Genomic DNA, 20,052 nt, shown 5'->3' with positions numbered 1-20,052 from the left:
AATAAATTTTGAGGCTAAAAGAGAGGATCATACCAGATAATAGCGAGAAACATCCTGCTGAGCATAAAATGCTGGATTTAAAAGCACCAAGTCTTATTTTCTGTAACACGTTAGATCTTCTACACTCCAAAGCTGCCTGAAATAACTTTTAAAAAGTGAAGTGAGATACAGTAGTTTTATTTTGACAGTAAAATCTTCATAACCCTATTGGTATTTGATTAGTCAAAAATATAGCGTATAGGGTTATTTCAGTTGGTAAATTAACAGGAAGTACTGGGGAACTAAAGAGCCAGTTTTCTTTATAAAACAGTTGACAAATACATTATATAGATGTATTTGTCAACTGTTTTACATAACTTTTTTTCATATTTACCTATGAGACACAGCAATATTTATTTTTGATCTTAAGATAAAAAAGGTCTAAATTTGAAATGACGTCTGAGGTAACAGCTGTATATTTGAATAAGGGCGTGTAATAAATTCATTTTTATGAAAACTGTGGAGGAAGCAGAATTCACTCAGGTTAAGTGGACATCGGAATGGATTGTAGTTTTCCTTCCAAGATGCTGTGGAGTTTGGTTTTCCTCTGGGTTATAAGTAAGTGGCTCATTTTATTCATCTGAATGTCTATCTGATTATTGTTAAAATATTAAAAAGATGAGTAAGAGTTCAGATTTACAACAAACAGATCTACTTTGAAAGAGCTGAATCTGTTGTTTTAAAGCTACAGTGTGTAATAATTACAGTGATATACAGTCAGAAATGTAATATATTATACATAACTATGTTATTTATCATCATCTACGAGCTCAGCCTTTTAACCTTAATATTTGCGTTGCCTTAGAATTCGTTATAATTACATAGGAGCGGGTCTCGCAGCCATGGAGGCAGACATCTTTGCGCTACGGCAGTGCAGAGTCAACAAACTAGCGATTGCGAGATTGCCCATTACGCTCGAAAGTAACTACGGCAAGTTGAGAGAGATGAACTGAGACGGTACTGAACAATAGATGGCAGTATTAAAATTATCTATGTAAACAAAACTCATCACTTGAGAAGGTAGGTGATGCGGACATCATGGAAGACATTTTGTCCCGTAACGCTCGCCGTACTGTTGGGGGGGAGAAGCGGTGGGGGGGAGATGTTCATGTTGCTGCGGTCTGCAGTCTGAACGTTAGATGTCGTTGAAAATTACACACTGTAGCTTTAAGGATTAAAAAAAATGTAAATATTAGCGTTATTTTAATAACTTCTTTGGAATTTACAGCAACCCAAAATGTAGCTGTGCAGACAACAGGTAGGATCAAATATTCTTTATTAAACTTAAGACAAGGACAAAATGTTGGATAAGATGTATATAAGCTAAACACAAAAGTTATTATATATATATATATATATATATATATATATATTTGTATTTGATCCCCAGATGTCCGCAACACAGTGAGCACAAGTCTGAAGGCGAAGAATGCATCTCAGTCCTCAACCTTAGATGATGGAGAACGGGTACCATTGATCCCTCCCAGAGCCTTTGATGAGAATCCTGAGACATGTTGTCGCACCCAGAAACAGACTAACCCCTGGTGGAGAATTGACCTGCAGGGGATTTACAACATTTCCTGCATCTCTATCTATACTAAACCAGAGGAAGTAGCTTACATATCTGGAGCTCAGATCTACATCGGGAACTCTCTAGAGAACAACGGCACCAACAACAGGCTGTAAGAACAACATGATACCTTAATGGGATTTATTTTATATTTTCAGACCTTGAAGTAATTTTTTTATGAACATATCAATGTATTAAATGTGGTTGTTTTCAAACATGGAATTGAATGTACTTTTTTTGCTTAGATTTTTTTAGAAGTACGTCACACAGGGGATTTTCAAGAACATGCCGGGAGCAACAATGAAACCTGATGAGAATTGTTTATTTGTTTTTTAAACACAAGATAAAATGCTAGAGTCAGCTCTTTTACAAATCCTGAAAGTCTCAGAAAGCTGAAAGACATTGAAGTTTTTAAAATGTAACCATCACAATCTCACTGCTTTCCTTAGTGGTTCCTTCTTCTGCATCTTTTGCTACAATAATGTTCAGTAGTATTCAGTGTCTGATCAGCTGTTTGTTTGGATATTTTTCCACATCCAGGGTTTACAACATCACAGCCCAAGGACAGGAGATAAACTATAAAAACCTTAATATGACTGCCTTCAGCTTTACCACCTCAGCGTTGGGGCGATACGTCACTGTGTTCAGACCAGGCCAAAATCATCTGGTTCTTTGTGAGGTGAACATCACTGGTATGTTTGATTTAATTTACTGCCATAAAGAGAGAAATGTAAAATTATTAGTAGCTGCAGATAACTTAGACTGTTATTGTTATTTTAAAGCTATAAAAGGAGGGTATGTTTTTTTGGGTAAATCATTTTATGTAAATATTTTGCTAAAATTGTAATTAAATTAATAAAATATTTTTCATTGGTTGTTAAATTTGGATTAGTCCCTATAATATTTCTAATTTGCTCAGAAAAATATCCTTGTTTTATTTTTTCGGATAGATATATATACACTCACCGGCCACTTTATTAGGTACCCCATGCTAGTAATGGGTTGGACCCCCTTTTGCCTTCAGAACTGCCTCAATTCTTCGTGGCATAGATTCAACAAGGTGCTGGAAGCATTCCTCAGGGAGTTTGGTCCATATTGACATGATGGCATCACACAGTTGCCGCAGATTTGTCGGCTGCACATCCATGATGCGAATCTCCCGTTCCACCACATCCCAAAGATGCTCTATTGGATTGAGATCTGGTGATTGTGGAGGCCATTTGAGTACAGTGAACTCATTGTCATGTTCAAGAAACCATTCTGAGATGATTCCAGCTTTATGACATGGCGCATTATCCTGCTGAAAGTAGCCATCAGAAGTTGGGTACATTGTGGTCATAAAGGGATGGACATGGTCAGCAACAATACTCAGGTAGGCTGTGGTGTTGCAATGATGCTCAATTGGTACCAAGGCACCCAAAGAGTGCCAAGAAAATATTCCCCACACCATGACACCACCACCACCAGCCTGAACCGTTGATACAAGGCAGGGTGGATCCATGCTTTCATGTTGTAGACGCCAAATCCTGACCCTACCATCCGAATGTCGCAGCAGAAATCCAGACTCATCAGACCAGGCAACGTTTTTCCAATCTTCTTTTGTCCTATTTCGATGAGCTTGTGCAAATTGTAGCCTCAGTTTCTTGTTCTTAGCTGAAAGGAGTGGCACCCGGTGTGGTCTTCTGCTGCTGTAGCCCATCTGCCTCAAAGTTCCTACGTACTGTGCGTTCAGAGATGCTCTTCTGCCCACCTTGGTTGTAACGGGTGTTTATTTGAGTCACTGTTGCCCTTCTATCAGCTCGAACCAGTCTGGCCATTCTCCTCTGACCTCTGGCATCAACAAGGCATTTCCGCCCACAGAACTGCCGCTCACTGGATGTTTTTTCTTTTTCGGACCATTCTCTGTAAACCCTAGAGATGGTTTTTGCGTGAAAATCCCAGTAGATCAGCAGTTTCTGAAATACTCAGACCAGCCCTTCTGGCACCAACAATCATGCCACGTTCAAAGTCACTCAAATCACCTTTCTTCCCCATACTGATGCTCGGTTTGAACTGCAGGAGATTGTCTTGACCATGTCTACATGCCTAAATGCACTAAGTTGCCGCCATGTGATTGGCTGCTTAGAAATTAAGTGTTAACGAGCAGTTGGACAGGTGTACCTTATAAAGTGGCCCGGTGAGTGTATATATCTCTGCAAGTAGAAATAGAAAGAAGTGAAGAGGACATAATCAATGGTTTCACCTTTACATCCACTAAAAAGTACAATTGTTACTTACAGTATGAAAAAACCCCTGACATATTTGCTTTGGACAATTAATACTGATGTACAATTTTGAAAACAACCTCTTTGACTTTTCTTTCGTAACAATATATCTATATGGGAGTCCATCTGTGTTAACTGGCTTTTGCCAGTCTCTACCCATCTATCTTATCTATCTTATCCATCTTATCTGTAAGTAGAATTTCAGCAATAATAGAGAACCAAGAGAGGTATATATGTGTATATATATATATATATGTTTGTGTGTGTATTTAATATAACTTCCCATACAATTAGGAACTCTTTTTTTTTCATAAATTAAAAAAAACGAACACAAAATTATATTTCAATAGTTCATTGTTACTGCTGTATTAAGCACTGACTAAAAATGAAGATGTGAGGTTTGTTACACATCATTAAAGACATTTAAAAATATATATAATAAAACAGAAACTTATGTTAGCTCATAAAATAAAAGATGTGAAACACTGATAATCACCTATGGAGATGTTTTTACCAGCATCCATTCTGTCTAATCATTACATCTGCATCAATAAACTACATCTGATCAAAACTAGACAGTGTGGAAATGTGCTAAAGTCCTAAGGATGGTTCTTCCTCTCCTGAAGCTCCCTCTGATCATCACATCCTCCATCACATCTGCTGACCTTCCTGAAAAACAACAAAGACACAGTTTTATTATCCCAGCTGCAAAGTCAAATGGCAACAACAAGTGGTAAAACATGAAAATTTGAAGGGATTCATTGGAAGAAAATGGGTCTAAATAAGGCCTTCATATTAGGGCTGGGTTATAAACCAAATTTTTAGGGTTACTGTCATTCATCTTGACCTGTTCGGCATCCAACGTACCGGAGCAGAGCAAAAAATTGGCTCCGTATTTCGACTGTGAAGTATAGAGAATTCGTATGTGGACGGTGACCTGCGGATCAGAATCAGTGGCTTATCTAAGGACACTGATAAAAGAATAAGATGGTTGGCTTTAACCATCAGATTTACCTAATTTACTCCATCACTGACCAACCTACTCATTTCTCAGCTCATCACTCCTTCTGAAATCATTTACTTTTAGTTTTATTTCTATGCTGAGATATTTCTGTTAATTATTCTTCACCTATCATTCTGTCTCAGCTTAGAGATCCTTAGCAATACGCATCATTGGGCATGACCCTCCAAGTGAATTCCTTGAAATGTCCCTGCCCAGTATCGATTCTGTATGGGTAGATTTACAAAGAAGTCATGTTGCATCCAACTGAATCAGAGCTGATTCTGCATGAACCAAAGTGGAACCAAATTGGAAGCTGGAGGGGCATATATGGGAGGGAGAAACAAAGACCAGGCTAATCAGCAGATTGGGAGCAGGTGTGAACAGAAGAGTCTAGAAAGAAGCTAGGGAAAACGCGACCAACTCAAGAGGGCAACAGAGGGCAATCTAGAAATACTTTAGAACTCAAATACATCCAGGAAAAACACCACAAAATAGGAATTAAACCAATAAAACTAGAAAAGCAAAGAAAAACATGGATTAAAGTGAAACTGAAAACTCAAAAATAAAACTAGGGCAGAATCAAAACCATGACATCCAGCAGCAAAAAACAGGCAGGGTTCTTGAAAACTAGTATCAGACAGGCAATGCAGGCAATGCAGGGAATTAAAAGCTTTCATTAGATACCTCCAACAACATTTGAGTGATGAAAGATATGTATTTGGTTTTTAAAAATCATTTACATATAACTCTAAGTTGTTGTTATTTTTTTATTTTATGTTTATTAGGTATTTTCTATCAGCTGCCAGGATAATATTTAGTTGTTTAGTTATTTTGATATTTAGTTATTTTCCTATCCCTTGTGTTTTTTTTTTTTTGTTTTCTTTTACAACTTTATCTTTTGATGACTTGACAGCACCATATTGTCCCACACAAATGTACCCTTTACCCTGAACATTTTTATGCAAATAAATTACAAAAGAAACTAAACTGTACTTTGGATGACCATATCATAGATGTTTGCTCAAAGATTCCACTATTGAAGAAGTAATATTTATTGAAAATAAGCCATCAGGACAGATTCATCCTGCTACTGTACCTTAATTATATCTTACTTTGCTCATAATCTGCCATGTGAATCAAACTGGAGGAGGTACAGCTTATGCTCTGAAGAGTTTTCAGTCACCTGTAAGAAAGAAGTTATTTTAGTAAAGATATTTATTTTATATTTTAAAATAATTAACTATAAAAGCTAATATCAATTGAAAAACTGCAATCATAGGTGTTTTGTTTCACTGCTGTTCTCTGCAAGGGCTGAAAGCTGAAAAAGTAAATAACTCATAGTTTTTAAATTTTCTTCTAAAGCTGTCTTTGATGGACCAACAATAAATTTGAGGAAGGAGAAAGCATCACAGTCTTCAACCTTCATTAATGTTAATGAAAACAGATCATACACTGCTGACCGAGCCTTTGATGGGGATCCATCCACATGTTCTCACAGCGACAATCAGATAAACTCCTGGTGGAGAATCGACCTTCAGGGGGTTTACAACATTTCTTGTATCTCTATCTATAATATTGATCAGGCTGGCCGTGAGACTAACATAACAGGTGCTAAGATCTACATCGGAAACTCTCTGCAGAACAACGGCACAAACAACAAACTGTAAGAACCTCATGTTTTATTTAATTGATTTAGTTCCATCTTCTTTAAGTTTCTGCATGTGTATCATCCAACAGTCATTCCTCAAGATACACTTACAAAACCTTAATCTACCTTTTGGTTGTATGTTTAAGAATTCTAGAAATAACATGGGAGAAAAAAGAGATACAGCTTGCGCACGAAATACTAATTCGTTCACACAAAATATTAATTTGTTCCCAAGAAATACTAATTTGTGGCTACAAAAATATATAAAACGTGTGCAAAAAATAGTAAAACATAATCTTCCTAAACACAGCACACCTTGTCAAACGAACAAAACGTGATTGACATAGATAGCCTGATCAAGTTTTATTTTAGGTTGGGGATGAGCTACAAAGACATTCTGAGAAGTTGGATATTTCAAGGAATTCTCCTTAGTGAGAGGCATTTGTATAAAATTTTAAGAGCAGGTCGCTTCACTGGCGGACATACAACTTGGATGCTGGGATAGACTTTATTGTTGACCTATGGGAAACCTCTGAAAAGGAGCACTGTCACCGGTGAATGTATGCTAAGTGCGTACAACATGGTATTCGTGTCAGAAAAGAAGAGATGGAAACCGCAACATTGAAGTTTATAGGAAATCCCCGGACAAAGACCAGTATCTTCTTCTGACTCACACCACCCACTGGAACACAAACTTTTTGACATCACAACCTTACAACACCGGGCCAAGCATGTCCCTACAAAAACAGAGGGGAAGCACAAAGAGCAGAGTTTCTTAGAAACTCAGAAGGATTTTCTCCACACTGCAAAAAATCTAAATCTAGATAAGTCATTTTTTCTTAAAATAAGGGCATTTGTTCTTGGATTGAAGAGGTAAAAGAGACATTTTGCCAATGGAACAAGACAATTTACACTTAAAATCAGGCGCGCTGGAAGCTGTTTCAAGCGAGGGGGGCTGATGGCTGGGTTGGAAAACACATGATGTCATTATGTTGAGGGCTGTGGCTGACGTTTTTAACATAATATTGTAGGCCTACATTTGTCGCCAAAAACTGCCATTTAAAATGCATCGGAACAAAGCATCAAAATTTTAAACTATTATTTCTTCTCTTTTAATCATTCAAAACAAACAACAGCTCCCAATCAACAGGATCAGGAATACTTGAATAAAACATGGCCTAAATATAGCCTAAACTTAGCATTGAACGTCTTGAAAGTCCATTTGACTATGGATATGGGGAATGATTTCGTATCTGAAACAAAAAACACACACACACACAATAAAAAAAATTAACTAATTTCATATTTTATCACTAAATAGCTTAATACAGACATAATATTTAGTGATATGCAGCCTTATTCTAGCGTAGACTTCTTCAGCCACAGGACTAAGACGAATAGGCACATAAATAACGCTAACGCAGTTTAGGGGAATTAAAACCATTTCTTACCTCAAAATAGTCAGAAATACGTTTCTGCTGCCTATTGCTAGCCATGCCTAAACGAATGTGAGGTGGCGGAAGCTTCCGGGGGAGTAGCCTAGTTTTTTATGAAGTATTAAAATAATGAATCATTAGTTTATATCTTATACACAGCCCATCATTTTAATCCAATATCAAACACAGTCTTTTAAGAAATAAATACATAAATAATTTCATGTTTTTAAGTACAATATTATGTTACTCCACAGCCCCCCACCATGGGGGGCTGATGCTATGACGAGGGAGGCTGCAGCCCCCGCAGCACCCCCCTTCCCGTGCCACTGCTTAAAATAAGAAAACACAGTTGCATTGTCTTATTTCAAGTGCATATTATCTAATTATCTTATTTTAAGAGTAAAATTACTCATTCCATTGGCAAACTATCTCGATTACCAATCGAAATCACATATTTTTTGAGTGGCCCCCATCACAGTTAGAGAAGCATTTAAAACAACTCCAGTCCACCACGTCATTACATCATACACGTCTGTAAATGAGGAGACATCCATGGCTCTAGCCTCATCAAAATATTACACTTTTTTCTTAAATCAAGGACACAGCTCTCAATCCATTCGCAAATCTTTTTCGCGTACATAATGAAGAAGATAACTGTATAGCCAGAGTAAAAAACTGTATAGCCAGAGTGAAAAAATCAACTGCCTGGGACACGGTAGATGGGAAGTCCAAGTTTGATTCCACCATTATTATTGTGCAAAAACCAAACGGATCTGCGTCAGATGGGACCGAACTTAAACATGTGGATGCAGTCGGATCTTCATCCAGTGCAACAAGATAGTCTTCTGCACCCTAAAGATGAGGGGCAATGTGCATGACATCTGGTATCCCACTGGACATTTGGCGTTCCCTGGAGGGCCTTATACTGGGAATTTTCCAAACATCCTGGATGTCATTTAATAGAAAGAAAAACATTGACCATTTAGTTATATGCTTGTGAGACCTGAATGATTGTCAGGAAACAGAAGTGCAACAAAGCTTTGTCAATGAAATCCCCAGAGAAGAAACCTCCATCCTTTAATTCTCCATAATTCTCCACCGTTGAACGTCTCTAACCGCCACATTCTCAGTGCCCATGTCAGTCCATACAAGCCTGGGGCAGCCCCCACAACACTCCAATGCCTCCACGAAGTACCCGCCGATGACTTTTTGGTCACTATTAGGAAGGGCAGCCTGCAGCCAATTGACTTTTTGTTAGAACCTGCCGATGCACCTATTAATGCATATGCCATGGCTTTAGTTTGTCATATTAGTCTATGTGCCACACAAGGTTAGGTCCCTGAGCAAAATATTGCAATGAAGTCTATCCCAGCATCCAAGTTGTACGTCAGCTGGTGAAGCAACCTGGCTCTTACAATTCTATACAAACGGCTCTCATTAAGGAGATTCCTTGTTCTCAGAATGTCTTTGTAGCTTATCCCCAGCCTAAAATAAAACTCGATCAGGCTATCTCTGTCAATCACATTTTGTTCCTTTGAGAAGATGTGCTGTGTGTAGGAAGATTATGTTTTACTATTTTTTTCACACGTTATATATATATATTTTGGGGCCACAAATTAGTATTTTTTTTTGGAAACAAATTAGTATTTTCTGGGAACACATTAATATTTTGTGGTAACTAATTATTATTTACTAGGAACACATTCATATTTAGTGATATCGCATTATCATTTCGTGCGAACAAATTAGTATTTAATGTGCACGCTGTATCTCTTTTTTCCTCCCATGTCAGTTATGGGGCTCTGTACAATTCTGATTAAATTCTCACTAAATTGTTCATGATTGGGTTTCATGTCAGACGCTACAAATAGCCTAGTCCTTCTGTAAATCATGCGGGTCTGTGATGTTTTCTGTGAATTTTCCAGCTTTCTGCTCAATCAGTATCTTCAGGGCAGCTGCATTATTTTGACTGAATATGAAGTTATTAGTTGTTAACAGTTTCTAGCTGATTGTAATTAATATTTTTTTATATCCAATCATTACATGTTTGCTTTTCTTCTCTTTATCCAGGGTTCAAAACATCTCCAACTTTCAAACAAACAAGTACAATGTCTATAAGCTTCAGTCATCAGTTTTGGGGCGCTATGTCACTGTGATCATACCCAAAAAACAACATATGATTATTTGTGACATACACATCACTGGCAGAAAGCTTGGTATGTGGTCTGTGATCATAAGCTCCCACTATAGAAAGGCTCATAATTAGTAATAATTTCAGTTTTCAATGTAAATATCAGGCTTTTAAAAGCAGACTGCCTGGCGTCATACTCCCAAATGTGGCAGATGAGTGTTAGAGAGTTTATTTATATGAGGAACACAATCTTCTCCAAATAATGTCGGGCATTTTCTGGCAAAATATGAATTGTCATGAAATAAAGGTTAATTTAAAAGTAACATAAATATGATCACATTTAAATAACTTTAGTGTAGAGCTGTAAAACCGTTATACGTGTTACTTTCCTTCTCCATTCAGCCATTTATGCTTTGTTGCTGTGATTACAGATCGTTTTGTAATATAAAATGGTTTTTGAATTGTAGGGTTTTACTGTGAAATAAGAAATGCCATAAGATATGACTTTTTAAAGGTATTAATTGGGATATTACAGGGAAACTTAATAATACTGGTAATTATTGTGGAAACTTGATAATTTCTAACTGTGTGACCCTTACAGTTTTGTGCATCCTAGAACTTTATTTAAACAAAGTCTGTTTTTGTTTTTCTGTTAAAGCATCCCCTTTTAAACTAATTAAGAAAAATAAGACCTGGGAAGAAGCCCTGTACTACTGCAGAGATAACCACAGAGATCTGGCCTCCATCCTGGATCAAGAGATGCAGGCCTTTGCTGAGCTGGAGGCTGAGAAGGCCAACAGTCCCTTCGTATGGCTCGGCCTTCATTACACCTGCACCCTGGACTTCTGGTTCTGGGTTGATGATAATGTTGTGCGTTTCAAACGCTGGGCTAACATCCCCCCAGAGGAGGACTGTGACATGAGTGGAGCCATGAAGACACAGGGAGACCATCTGTGGTTCAGCAAGTCTGATTATGAAGAGTTTAATTTTATCTGTTTGCTTTAGGAAGATTTTAGACTTCTACCTGATTGTAATGTTAATATTCCTTTATTATTGCCTCCTCTTTGATTTTATTATGATTTAGAAATTTTTCTCTAAAGTGTTGCAATGACCACTTAGAGAGTTTATTATTCTAGCTTCCACTTATGTCAATTACTGTAGTAACTGAGTTATGGATTCTGAACAGCTGAATATTTGGATATGAAAGTTTCTCTAAGATTTTACAAGGTGTAACATTTTATCTCATATCACTTAATTAAATGCTGTGTGAAGTAAAAAGGAGAATCTTTTACTGAGTTTATTTAATTACAAAATGCCCAGAATTTCTATAACTCATTCTTTCAAAACGACCAAATGTAGTCTTTACTACAGTCTCATGTGGGAACTTTTTCTTGTCCTAAAAATGTCCAGCATTGATCTTCACAAGTCTATTATTTTGCACAAAGAGCTAAATTGTGAACGACAAGCTTAAGGAACAGCCTCTGTGTTTGGGCCTGTGATGGTACCATGGATTCAAACACCTAAATCTGGCCAACAGCCTCTGTGCTTCAGGCAGTGCCTTGCCTCCATCCATCCATTTTCTAATGCTTATTCCATCAGGGTCACAGTGGGGCCGGCGCGTATCTGCGGGAGTCTATGGGCGAGAGGTGGGGTACACCCTGGATATGTCACCCTCTGTCTCAGGGCAACACAGAGACAAAAAAAGACATACAGCCATGCACACACACACATCCCTAACAACAAGAGAAGCCAGTCCACCTAACAGTCATGTTTTTGGGCAGTAGAAGGAAGCTGGAGTACCTGGAGAGGAACTCATGCATGCACAGGGAGAAACTCCATGCAGAAAGATCCTGGGCCAGGAATTGACCCAGAACCTTCCTGCTGCAGGGCAACATTGTTAGAAACTGTTCCACCTAGCAGCCCGTGTCTTGTCTCTTTTAAATCATTATAGTATATGCCTACAAGATAGAAAACGAAGGACCAAGAGGTAAAAACATTAGTCTTTTCCTGTTGAATTCCTGCTCATGTCTATAGCTGCAGTAGAAAAGTGCACCATAAGCTTTTTCACTCACCAATCCTGCTCTTAGAGTTCTTTCACTTAAAGCAGACAATTAGTAAACGCCCTATGACAAGAGGACACTGTGCAGCGATCTGTGCACCGTGGGATACTGCAGCTCTTTCTTAGGTGAGGCAGGATATGGACTGTATAGCTTCCTTTCCTCCTATTTTTATTTTCAGGATCCAGGTCACTGGTCTCTATTTATTCACAGGATTGCTGATGGGCTGATGGTAGTAGAGGGTGCTGTGTAGTGACCAGCCGCCATATTGGCACTCCCTAGTAAGACGATAAATAAATATGTGCGCTACAGCATCGAACAACTATGATTTTCAAATTTTCGGGGGACTTAAGCCTTTTAAAATCAAGATAAGTTCATCACCTTGACACACACTTGCTGTTTCATAGCATCAATAGATTACTATAATTTATGGTTAAAACAAAATAGGCTCATCATATTGCATATTCAGTATGATGTCCATGAAATCATGTAATATACAAATATGCAAATCCATCATAATAAAATGTATGTGTTAATGGAGCATAATACTGTACTTAGATGTTAAGAATGTGCCAAAGTGCACAAGTCCATTTGCAAATTATGCTGTGTCTGTGCATTAGCCTTTAAATCTGACAGATTTAAAATGGAGCTAAATTAATGAACCAGTTTAATAACTCCATAGAGCATCCTAAAACTGGCAAAATCACAAAAATTTGCAAAGAGGCAACATCAAATTCATATCTTGCTTTTTACACAAAGTTACAAGCACTTGATCATTTGCTTATACATACAATGATGTATTCACACACGTACAGAAACAAACACATACACTATTTAGTGCATTCAGCCCCTGTGAGGTAAACATATAACATGGTGAGGAAGGGGTGCGTGTGGGATACAGAGGCAAGCTGAGCTTCAACATCGTTAACAAAAAAGAAAGATGCGGATCTTCGTGTCTAAAATAAAAAAAATAAACCTGCCGTTCTCTTAATTTTTCCACTCTGGGTCCCAGTTTCAAAAATAATGGTTTATGCTCACCTAAAATCCTGACTTTGTTTGGATACTCAGTGTTGGGATCTGGAGGTCTGTCCACTTTCTCCACCAGAGGGCCTACGAGATCTCTTGGAGCCGGAGCTGATTGCACCACCTGTCGCTCATCTGCTCATCAGGAGATCCGTATTTAAGGAGGCAGAGGACGTCTCTCCAGTGCCAGAGTGTTTGCCAGTAACGGTTAGCAAGCCTGAGCCAACCAGCCTGTCTGAACCTCTGACTCCCTGAAAACCTGAACCTGATCTGTCTTCTCCTCTCTGCTTCCTAGATTGAACCTGCCTGAAACCTGAAACCCTGAAGAGTTTTTCTGCCAGTAATCTGCCTGCCTGTTCCTGTCTAAGATCTGCCTGCGCGCTCTCAGAAGATACTGGAAGGAAACTCAAATCTGTGATCTGCCAGCACTCAAATTAAGCTCTGCCTCCGCCTAGCCCTCAGCCTGCCGACAGCCTCTGGACCCTCAAGGTCTCCCCCCCTCTGCCGCTCTGCTCAACTTCAGAAGAGGTACAGCCCTGCACACTCTCATCCTGCAAAATACCTGGACCTCACTAACTCGTCTGTCCCCCTCTGCAGTGAACCCACTCGTGACCAGTCCTGGATCTGATTATTCTGTGTGCTTTCAGGATCCACTCATGACCAGACCAGACCAGTTCATTATTTGTGTTCAAACATCTCAATAAACCTTTGAACTTTTCTCCTGCCTCTGAGTGTTCTGCATGTGAGTTAGGCACCTTAAACCAAACATGACACTCAGCTTTAATAAAGAAATATTTGTTGCACCTGATGTCGTCTCAATGTGGATAGTGCCTTAGTCTCTGTATGTCATTAGATCATTTTATTTCATTTGATTGAATATGGACTTTAGAACACAAACATTATTAAAAATATATTTGTTGTTTTTCTTGGGTTATGAAAATTCTTAAAGAAATAGAAAATACTTATAAACAACACTGATAAATTACAGTTCATTATGAAATACAAGTAATTATCTTATACCTTTACTACTAAAACTACATTTATGTGTCATCTGTGCTAATTTAAAACTAAAACAGAAATAGAAACAATACTGCCCTTTTTTTTTCTTTTTCTTAGGAAAAGAAATAAATATTAGTTTAAATTTTTTTTAGCATGATCTTAAACCCTCTGCCGTTTGTCAGCATTGATGCAAACATTTATTCTCTGAACATTAAGGTTTAAGCTGCGGCCCATCAGTGTCTAACACTCCTGTCAGTACAGCCCTGTTCCACCAGCGCTCGCTGAAGCTCTGCAAACATGCAGAGGTCAGGCTCTCTCCATCCTGGTAGTCCTCTCTCATTTTCTCTGGGATCAGATCCTCTGACATCACCTGGATCATCAATGAAAACAGAAGGTGTTACTGTCTTTAAAACACCTTATCTAGTTCTCTTTAGATTGTGGGAATAAAGCCAGAACGTGTCATGCTTTGTTCCCACCTCAGTGACAGTCTGCAGTGTCGCTTCTTTAGGATTTAGTCGCTGCAGTTCCTCTGCTGTAATCTGTAGAGCCTTCTCACTGCGCTGCAACACAAAGGAGGACTGCTGCTGGCGGAGGATTCGCAACAGGAGTCTGGAACAGAAATAGTTTACAGGACATTTAAAAAAAGAAACTGAACTGTGTGATGTAGCCCATGATAAAGCATTATTTTATTTGAAAGTTTTACCGTGTTCTGATGAAACAGATGCAAGCTCTGAGCCAGACTCTATCCTCAGAGAGTTCTGCTGCCCCCTCCTGGTCCTTCTCAGAATCACCATTCACAGCCTCTGATGTGTGCTCTGACACAGGACGAGATGTTTCATTTGTATTTTGAACTAAATTGACACAAGCGGAAAACATTGTTTAACCTAAGAAATTAAAGTACATATACCTTTTTTGGGATTTCTATCCAGCAGTTGTAAACACGTCTGTCCCAGGCTAAGCCAGTGCCAGGGGTTAAAGGGCAGCAGGCTGCAAAGCTGTTGCAGACAGGACATTTGAGGCCCCACAGAGCCATGGTTCTGGTAGATGCTGACCTTTTGGATAAGTTCAGATACAGAGTTGGCATTATATCTGGAGATAAAACTTTGGATTAGGAACACACTTTTATTTAATACATACTTTAAGCAGCAGGAGACTGGTGAGGTGACAGGTGTTTGAGGCTTCTTTGCTCTGCAGAAATTAAACACACAGTGAAGATATCAATAAACAGGGGGGAAAAAATGATAATTTAACCTCTCTTATTCTTATTGTGTGTCATAAGATTTTTTGATGTAATCAAACTATTTTAAAGAGGTTTCCTGAACATTGCATGAATAGCATTGATGGCAGGGATTTTCAGAAAAAGCCTGCAGGAAAAGGATTACCAGTAATTCGGCCAACTCCAGTGCCTGTTCCGTTCGGCCGAGCCTGGTGCAGCATCGAGCCATTCCCTCCAGAACATCTCGCCTGATGGTTAGGTTGTTGTCTGCGATCAACTGCAGGCAGCTGCTGTATGCATCCAAGGCTCTCTGAATAAGGCAGAAATAAAGTCTGTTATCATTTAGCTTTAAACTTAATCAGCTACCAGTTGTTTCATTAATTTTAATGCAATGCAAACATAAAAGATGGGAAACATCATTTGATATGTTCAGACTTTATACATTATAACTGAAAGGGTTAAAAGATTACAAATCAGTTTGGCTTGATTTCATAAAAGCCGTCAGTGTGTGTTGCCCTAAGGCATTTCTGGGGAAATATAACACTCTGCACATGTATATAAATGGTTATTAGGAATTTTATGAAAACATTTCTTCTCTTCACAAAAGCTCTGCCTGTTTGTTCATCTGGAAAACATATAAACTAAGAACTAAAAACAGTTTTATTTTTTTGTTCAGTTTTCACTCTAATTAGTTGCTGGAGAATCAAGTATTTACCGAGTAAAAGAAAACTAAACAAGTTGAATTACCTGATAGTTTCCTTGTCTAAAAGCCAGGTCACCTCTGAACTTAAATACTTTCTGCTTCTCCAAAGTATCGTCCGTGTCCAGAGCGGTACTGTCACAAAACCACTGCAGCGAGAAACAAGGGAACAAAACACATTACCTGTAAAATTCATGTTTTACATCTAAAACCTTAAAAATAATGAGAAAAATGTCTCAGTTTGATGATTTCTTAAGTATACATGTAGGCCCCCAGATACACATAAAGATATCAATGAGTTTGTATCATCTCTAACCACACTGCTTTAAATCCAGTCCCTTTATACACCTCTAAACAGAATTTTCTTTTTCTTGACAAAAAAGAAATGTTACTTGTAGAAATAAGTTCCTGAATAGTAGATATGTGGCAACTTATTGGGAACAGAAAGAAGAGGGGAATATTGCTACCAAAATCTTCTATGTAGGAAACATAGATGAGCTCTGTAGAATTTAAACAGAGACAAATGCACATATTCTAGAGCATCAAGTTTATCAGGAAAGACAATGTTTAGGTTTACAGCAGCTTCAGATTTCTGTGTAGAATCAATGTATTTTTGTAGAGACAAATCAAGAAACTTGTTATCTTAAAGAACTTTACAGAGTCAATTAAATGAAATCATAAAGACAGACTCCTTTAAAATGAGCATTCAAACAGTGACAGTGGAGAGAAAAATCCCCCTTTAACAGGAAGAACCGGGCTCAGGCTTGGTTTAATCTTGACAGATCCAGGAGGTCCACACAGCAATATTCAATCATTTTAGCGCCGAAGCCACTCTGTGCAGCTTGGAAAATCTGTAACTATGCAGACAGCTTGGTATAGAAAAACATGGTGATCAAACTAGGGCTGAAACTATTAATCGGGATAAATCGATTATTTAAATAATCGTTAACTTATTTAGTAATCAATTAATTGTTACCAGGAGGGCAGAGACTCTAAAACATGTCTTTAGCTGAAAGAGCAACCCACTTAGACAATTAACTATACCCCAATTGTAAAAAAAAAAAAAAGAAAAGTTAAAATTTTGCATTCAAGATAAAATAAATAAATAAATAAAATAAAAACATTTTCATCTGTCAATATACTCTATCCAGAACCCATCAAGTTGAAAAGTTTTAGTTTCAACTGGTTTAATTTCATAAAAATCTTCTTTAGGGACCTTTTGCATTCTGATTATTAACCAACTAATCAAAAAATAATCGCCAGATTAATCCATTTGCAAAATAATGGTTAATTGCAGCCCTAGATCAAACAACAGCTCCTATAGGTGATGGTTTGCAAACCTGAACATCTAGAGACATCCTAAAAAAACTTCAAACACAACTTTCAGTGAGACTCTTCTGCCAGGACTGACATGCAAACAAAAGGAATACAGAAGTACTGATCAAGGAAGACTTTCTAAAAAGCTTGATAACAAAATATCAATATACACTCACCGGACACTTTATTAGGTACACCTGTCCAACTGCTCGTTAACACTTAATTTCTAAGCAGCCAATCACATGGCGGTAACTCAATGCATTTAGGCATGTAGACATGGTCAAGACAATCTCCTGCAGTTCTAACCGAGCATCAGTATGGGGAAGAAAGGTGATTTGAGTGACTTTGAACGTGGCATGATTGTTGGTGCCAGAAGGGCTGGTCTGAGTATTTCAGAAACTGCTGATCTACTGGGATTTTCACGCACAACCATCTCTAGGGTTTACAGAGAATGGTCCGAAAAAGAAAAAACATCCAGTGAGCGGCAGTTCTGTGGGCGGAAATGCCTTGTTGATGCCAGAGGTCAGAGGAGAATGGCCAGACTGGTTGGAGCTGATAGAAGGGCAACAGTGACTCAAATAACCACCCGTTACAACCAAGGTGGGCAGAAGAGCATCTCTGAACGCACATTACGTCGAACTTTGAGGCAGATGGGCTACAGCAGCAGAAGACCACACCGGGTGCCACTCCTTTCAGCTAAGAACAAGAAACTGAGGCTACAATTTGCACAAGCTCATCGAAATCGGACAGTAGAAAATTGGAAAAACGTTGCCTGGTCTGATGAGTCTCGATTTCTGCTGCGACATTCGGATGGTAGGGTCAGAATTTGGCGTCTACAACATGAAAGCATGGATCCATCCTGCCTTGTATCAACGGTTCAGGCTGGTGGTGGTGGTGTCATGGTGTGGGGAATATTTTCTTGGCACCCTTTGGGCCCCTTGGTACCAACTGAGCATCGTTGCAACGCCACAGCCTACCTGAGTATTGTTGCTGACCATGTCCATCCCTTTATGACCACAATGTACCCAACTTCTGATGGCTACTTTCAGCAGGATAATGCGCCATGTCATAAAGCTGGAATAATCTCAGACTGGTTTCTTGAACATGACAATGAGTTCACTGTACTCAAATGGCCTCCACAGTCACCAGATCTCAATCCAATAGAGCATCTTTGGGATGTGGTGGAACGGGAGATTCGCATCATGGATGTGCAGCCGACAAATCTGCGGCAATTGTGTGATGCCATCATGTCAATATGGACCAAACTCCCTGAGGAATGCTTCCAGCACCTTGTTGAATCTATGCCACGAAGAATTGAGGCAGTTCTGAAGGCCCAACCCGTTACTAGCATGGGGTACCTAATAAAGTGGCCGGTGAGTGTATATTGCAAAAAGATGATCTGACCTGATCAATATCAACAGAAAACTGAGATAAATCTGATAGAATGATCTATAATTTGCCACTGCAGTGACTACAAGCAAAGGGGCATAAAGCAGAGTGCTTTTAAATCTTTCTATAGAGTGCCCATTTACTAGGTCTCCAACCTGCTGACCTCAGACAACATTTCTCTGTTTTTAAAAGATCATCCTGTAAATCCTCGATCTCAAATATGAGGCTTTTCTGTAACTTGGGTTTGGTAATATATTATACACTGAAACCTAAAATTTATATTCCAAACTAACCTCATTAGCTTTGTTTTCTATATACCTTTTACTTAAAAAAAAAAAAAACATCTTTTTATTGTGTCATTGAAATAAGGTAAACTACTATAAGCTAGAAACCCCTACAACAGGTCAAAGAAAGTGTGTAAAATAGTGATAAATGCACGTTATATAAACAGAAACATTGTTCTCACCAAAATTAAGCTTAAACTATTTTAACTGCAATGTTCCATAAATAAGAAATATTTCAAGTGTCATCTTCCCCTCTTTTAAACTCTTCAAAGGTCAAAATGTAATGCTTTTCGTCTGAATTTTAGACAGGCAAAAAACTGCAATACCTACATGAAAAATATTCCAATGAGCATAAATTATTGAAGCAATGTTAGAGACTTTCTAAAAAAAAATAGCGTCAGGATCTTTATGAGCAATATTTCTACCAAGAGTAAATTAATCCAAACTAGGCCGTTATATCTCCGCTTTATAGGAACATTTCAAATATGGACAATCAATTTACAGAAACATACATCGTCCTGCCTGCAGACTCACCTCCGGTTCGCAGAATTTGGCGTTATAAAACGACAGAGAGCGACACACCCGCTCTCTGGCCTCCGAGAACACAGAGTCATCAAATGTGCTGCCGATAATCTCCATCAGGGAACGTCAGATCTTCTATTACAAAGAAAAAATTGATCACAACACTACACAAGTTTAGCCTATTTGTTTTCGTAACAGCCATTCGGTCCGTCTAGAAGAGCGTACTGACGGAACACAAGTTAAACTATGGTTCCTGGTAGAAACGTTCCCAGAAACGATAAAACGGGAAATTATTTATTTATTGTTATTTTTATTACAATTTTTTATGATTATTATTTTATTTTATGAGATCTATTGGCAAATATTAATGAATATCAGCAATAACATAGAAAACATTTAACTATATGGCACATTAAAGGATAAATTAAAGCACATCCAAGAAAATAGTAAAGAC

The 20,052-nt window shown here is 38.3% G+C and overlaps 2 protein-coding genes across 2 annotated transcripts; one reads left to right on the top strand and one right to left on the bottom strand.

The window, feature by feature from the left end:
* Positions 1 to 1,444: 1,444 nt before the first annotated feature.
* Positions 1,445 to 11,096, top strand: LOC119786557. The gene is made up of 5 exons (XM_038290010.1): positions 1,445 to 1,721; positions 2,150 to 2,301; positions 6,239 to 6,539; positions 10,031 to 10,176; positions 10,750 to 11,096. Exons 2-5 carry the CDS (start codon positions 2,202 to 2,204, stop codon positions 11,094 to 11,096), a joined length of 894 nt encoding a protein of 297 aa, XP_038145938.1. The 5' UTR covers positions 1,445 to 1,721; positions 2,150 to 2,201.
* Positions 11,097 to 14,277: 3,181 nt separating this feature from the next.
* Positions 14,278 to 19,814, bottom strand: zgc:101716 (uncharacterized protein LOC492784 homolog). The gene is made up of 8 exons (XM_038289612.1): positions 19,611 to 19,814; positions 16,134 to 16,235; positions 15,553 to 15,696; positions 15,308 to 15,358; positions 15,078 to 15,222; positions 14,874 to 14,985; positions 14,647 to 14,779; positions 14,278 to 14,540 (listed from the first exon to the last, which is right to left on the bottom strand). The coding sequence occupies exons 1-8, from the start codon at positions 19,713 to 19,715 to the stop codon at positions 14,382 to 14,384; spliced, it is 951 nt and encodes a 316-aa protein (XP_038145540.1). The 5' UTR covers positions 19,716 to 19,814; the 3' UTR covers positions 14,278 to 14,381.
* Positions 19,815 to 20,052: the final 238 nt, after the last annotated feature.

The sequence above is a fragment of the Cyprinodon tularosa genome, unplaced genomic scaffold, assembly GCF_016077235.1.
Source record: "Cyprinodon tularosa strain WSP-4 unplaced genomic scaffold, ASM1607723v1 ctg107, whole genome shotgun sequence".
In the NCBI taxonomy this organism is placed as follows: domain Eukaryota; kingdom Metazoa; phylum Chordata; class Actinopteri; order Cyprinodontiformes; family Cyprinodontidae; genus Cyprinodon; species Cyprinodon tularosa.
Note: the sequence above shows the minus strand (reverse complement) of the source record. Positions and strands in the feature narration are given on the sequence as shown.

Coding starts and splice junctions, on each gene's coding strand:
- zgc:101716 (XM_038289612.1), bottom strand. CDS start 19,715: ATGGAGATTATCGGCAGCACATTTGATGACTCTGTGTTCTCGGAGGCC. Junction 15,223..15,307: donor CCAGTCTCCTGCTGCTTAAA/GTATGTATTAAA, acceptor CTTATCCAAAAG/GTCAGCATCTACCAGAACCA. Junction 14,780..14,873: donor ATCTGTTTCATCAGAACACG/GTAAAACTTTCA, acceptor TTTCTGTTCCAG/ACTCCTGTTGCGAATCCTCC.
- LOC119786557 (XM_038290010.1), top strand. CDS start 2,202: ATGACTGCCTTCAGCTTTACCACCTCAGCGTTGGGGCGATACGTCACT. Junction 2,302..6,238: donor TTGTGAGGTGAACATCACTG/GTATGTTTGATT, acceptor TTTCTTCTAAAG/CTGTCTTTGATGGACCAACA. Junction 6,540..10,030: donor AACGGCACAAACAACAAACT/GTAAGAACCTCA, acceptor CTCTTTATCCAG/GGTTCAAAACATCTCCAACT.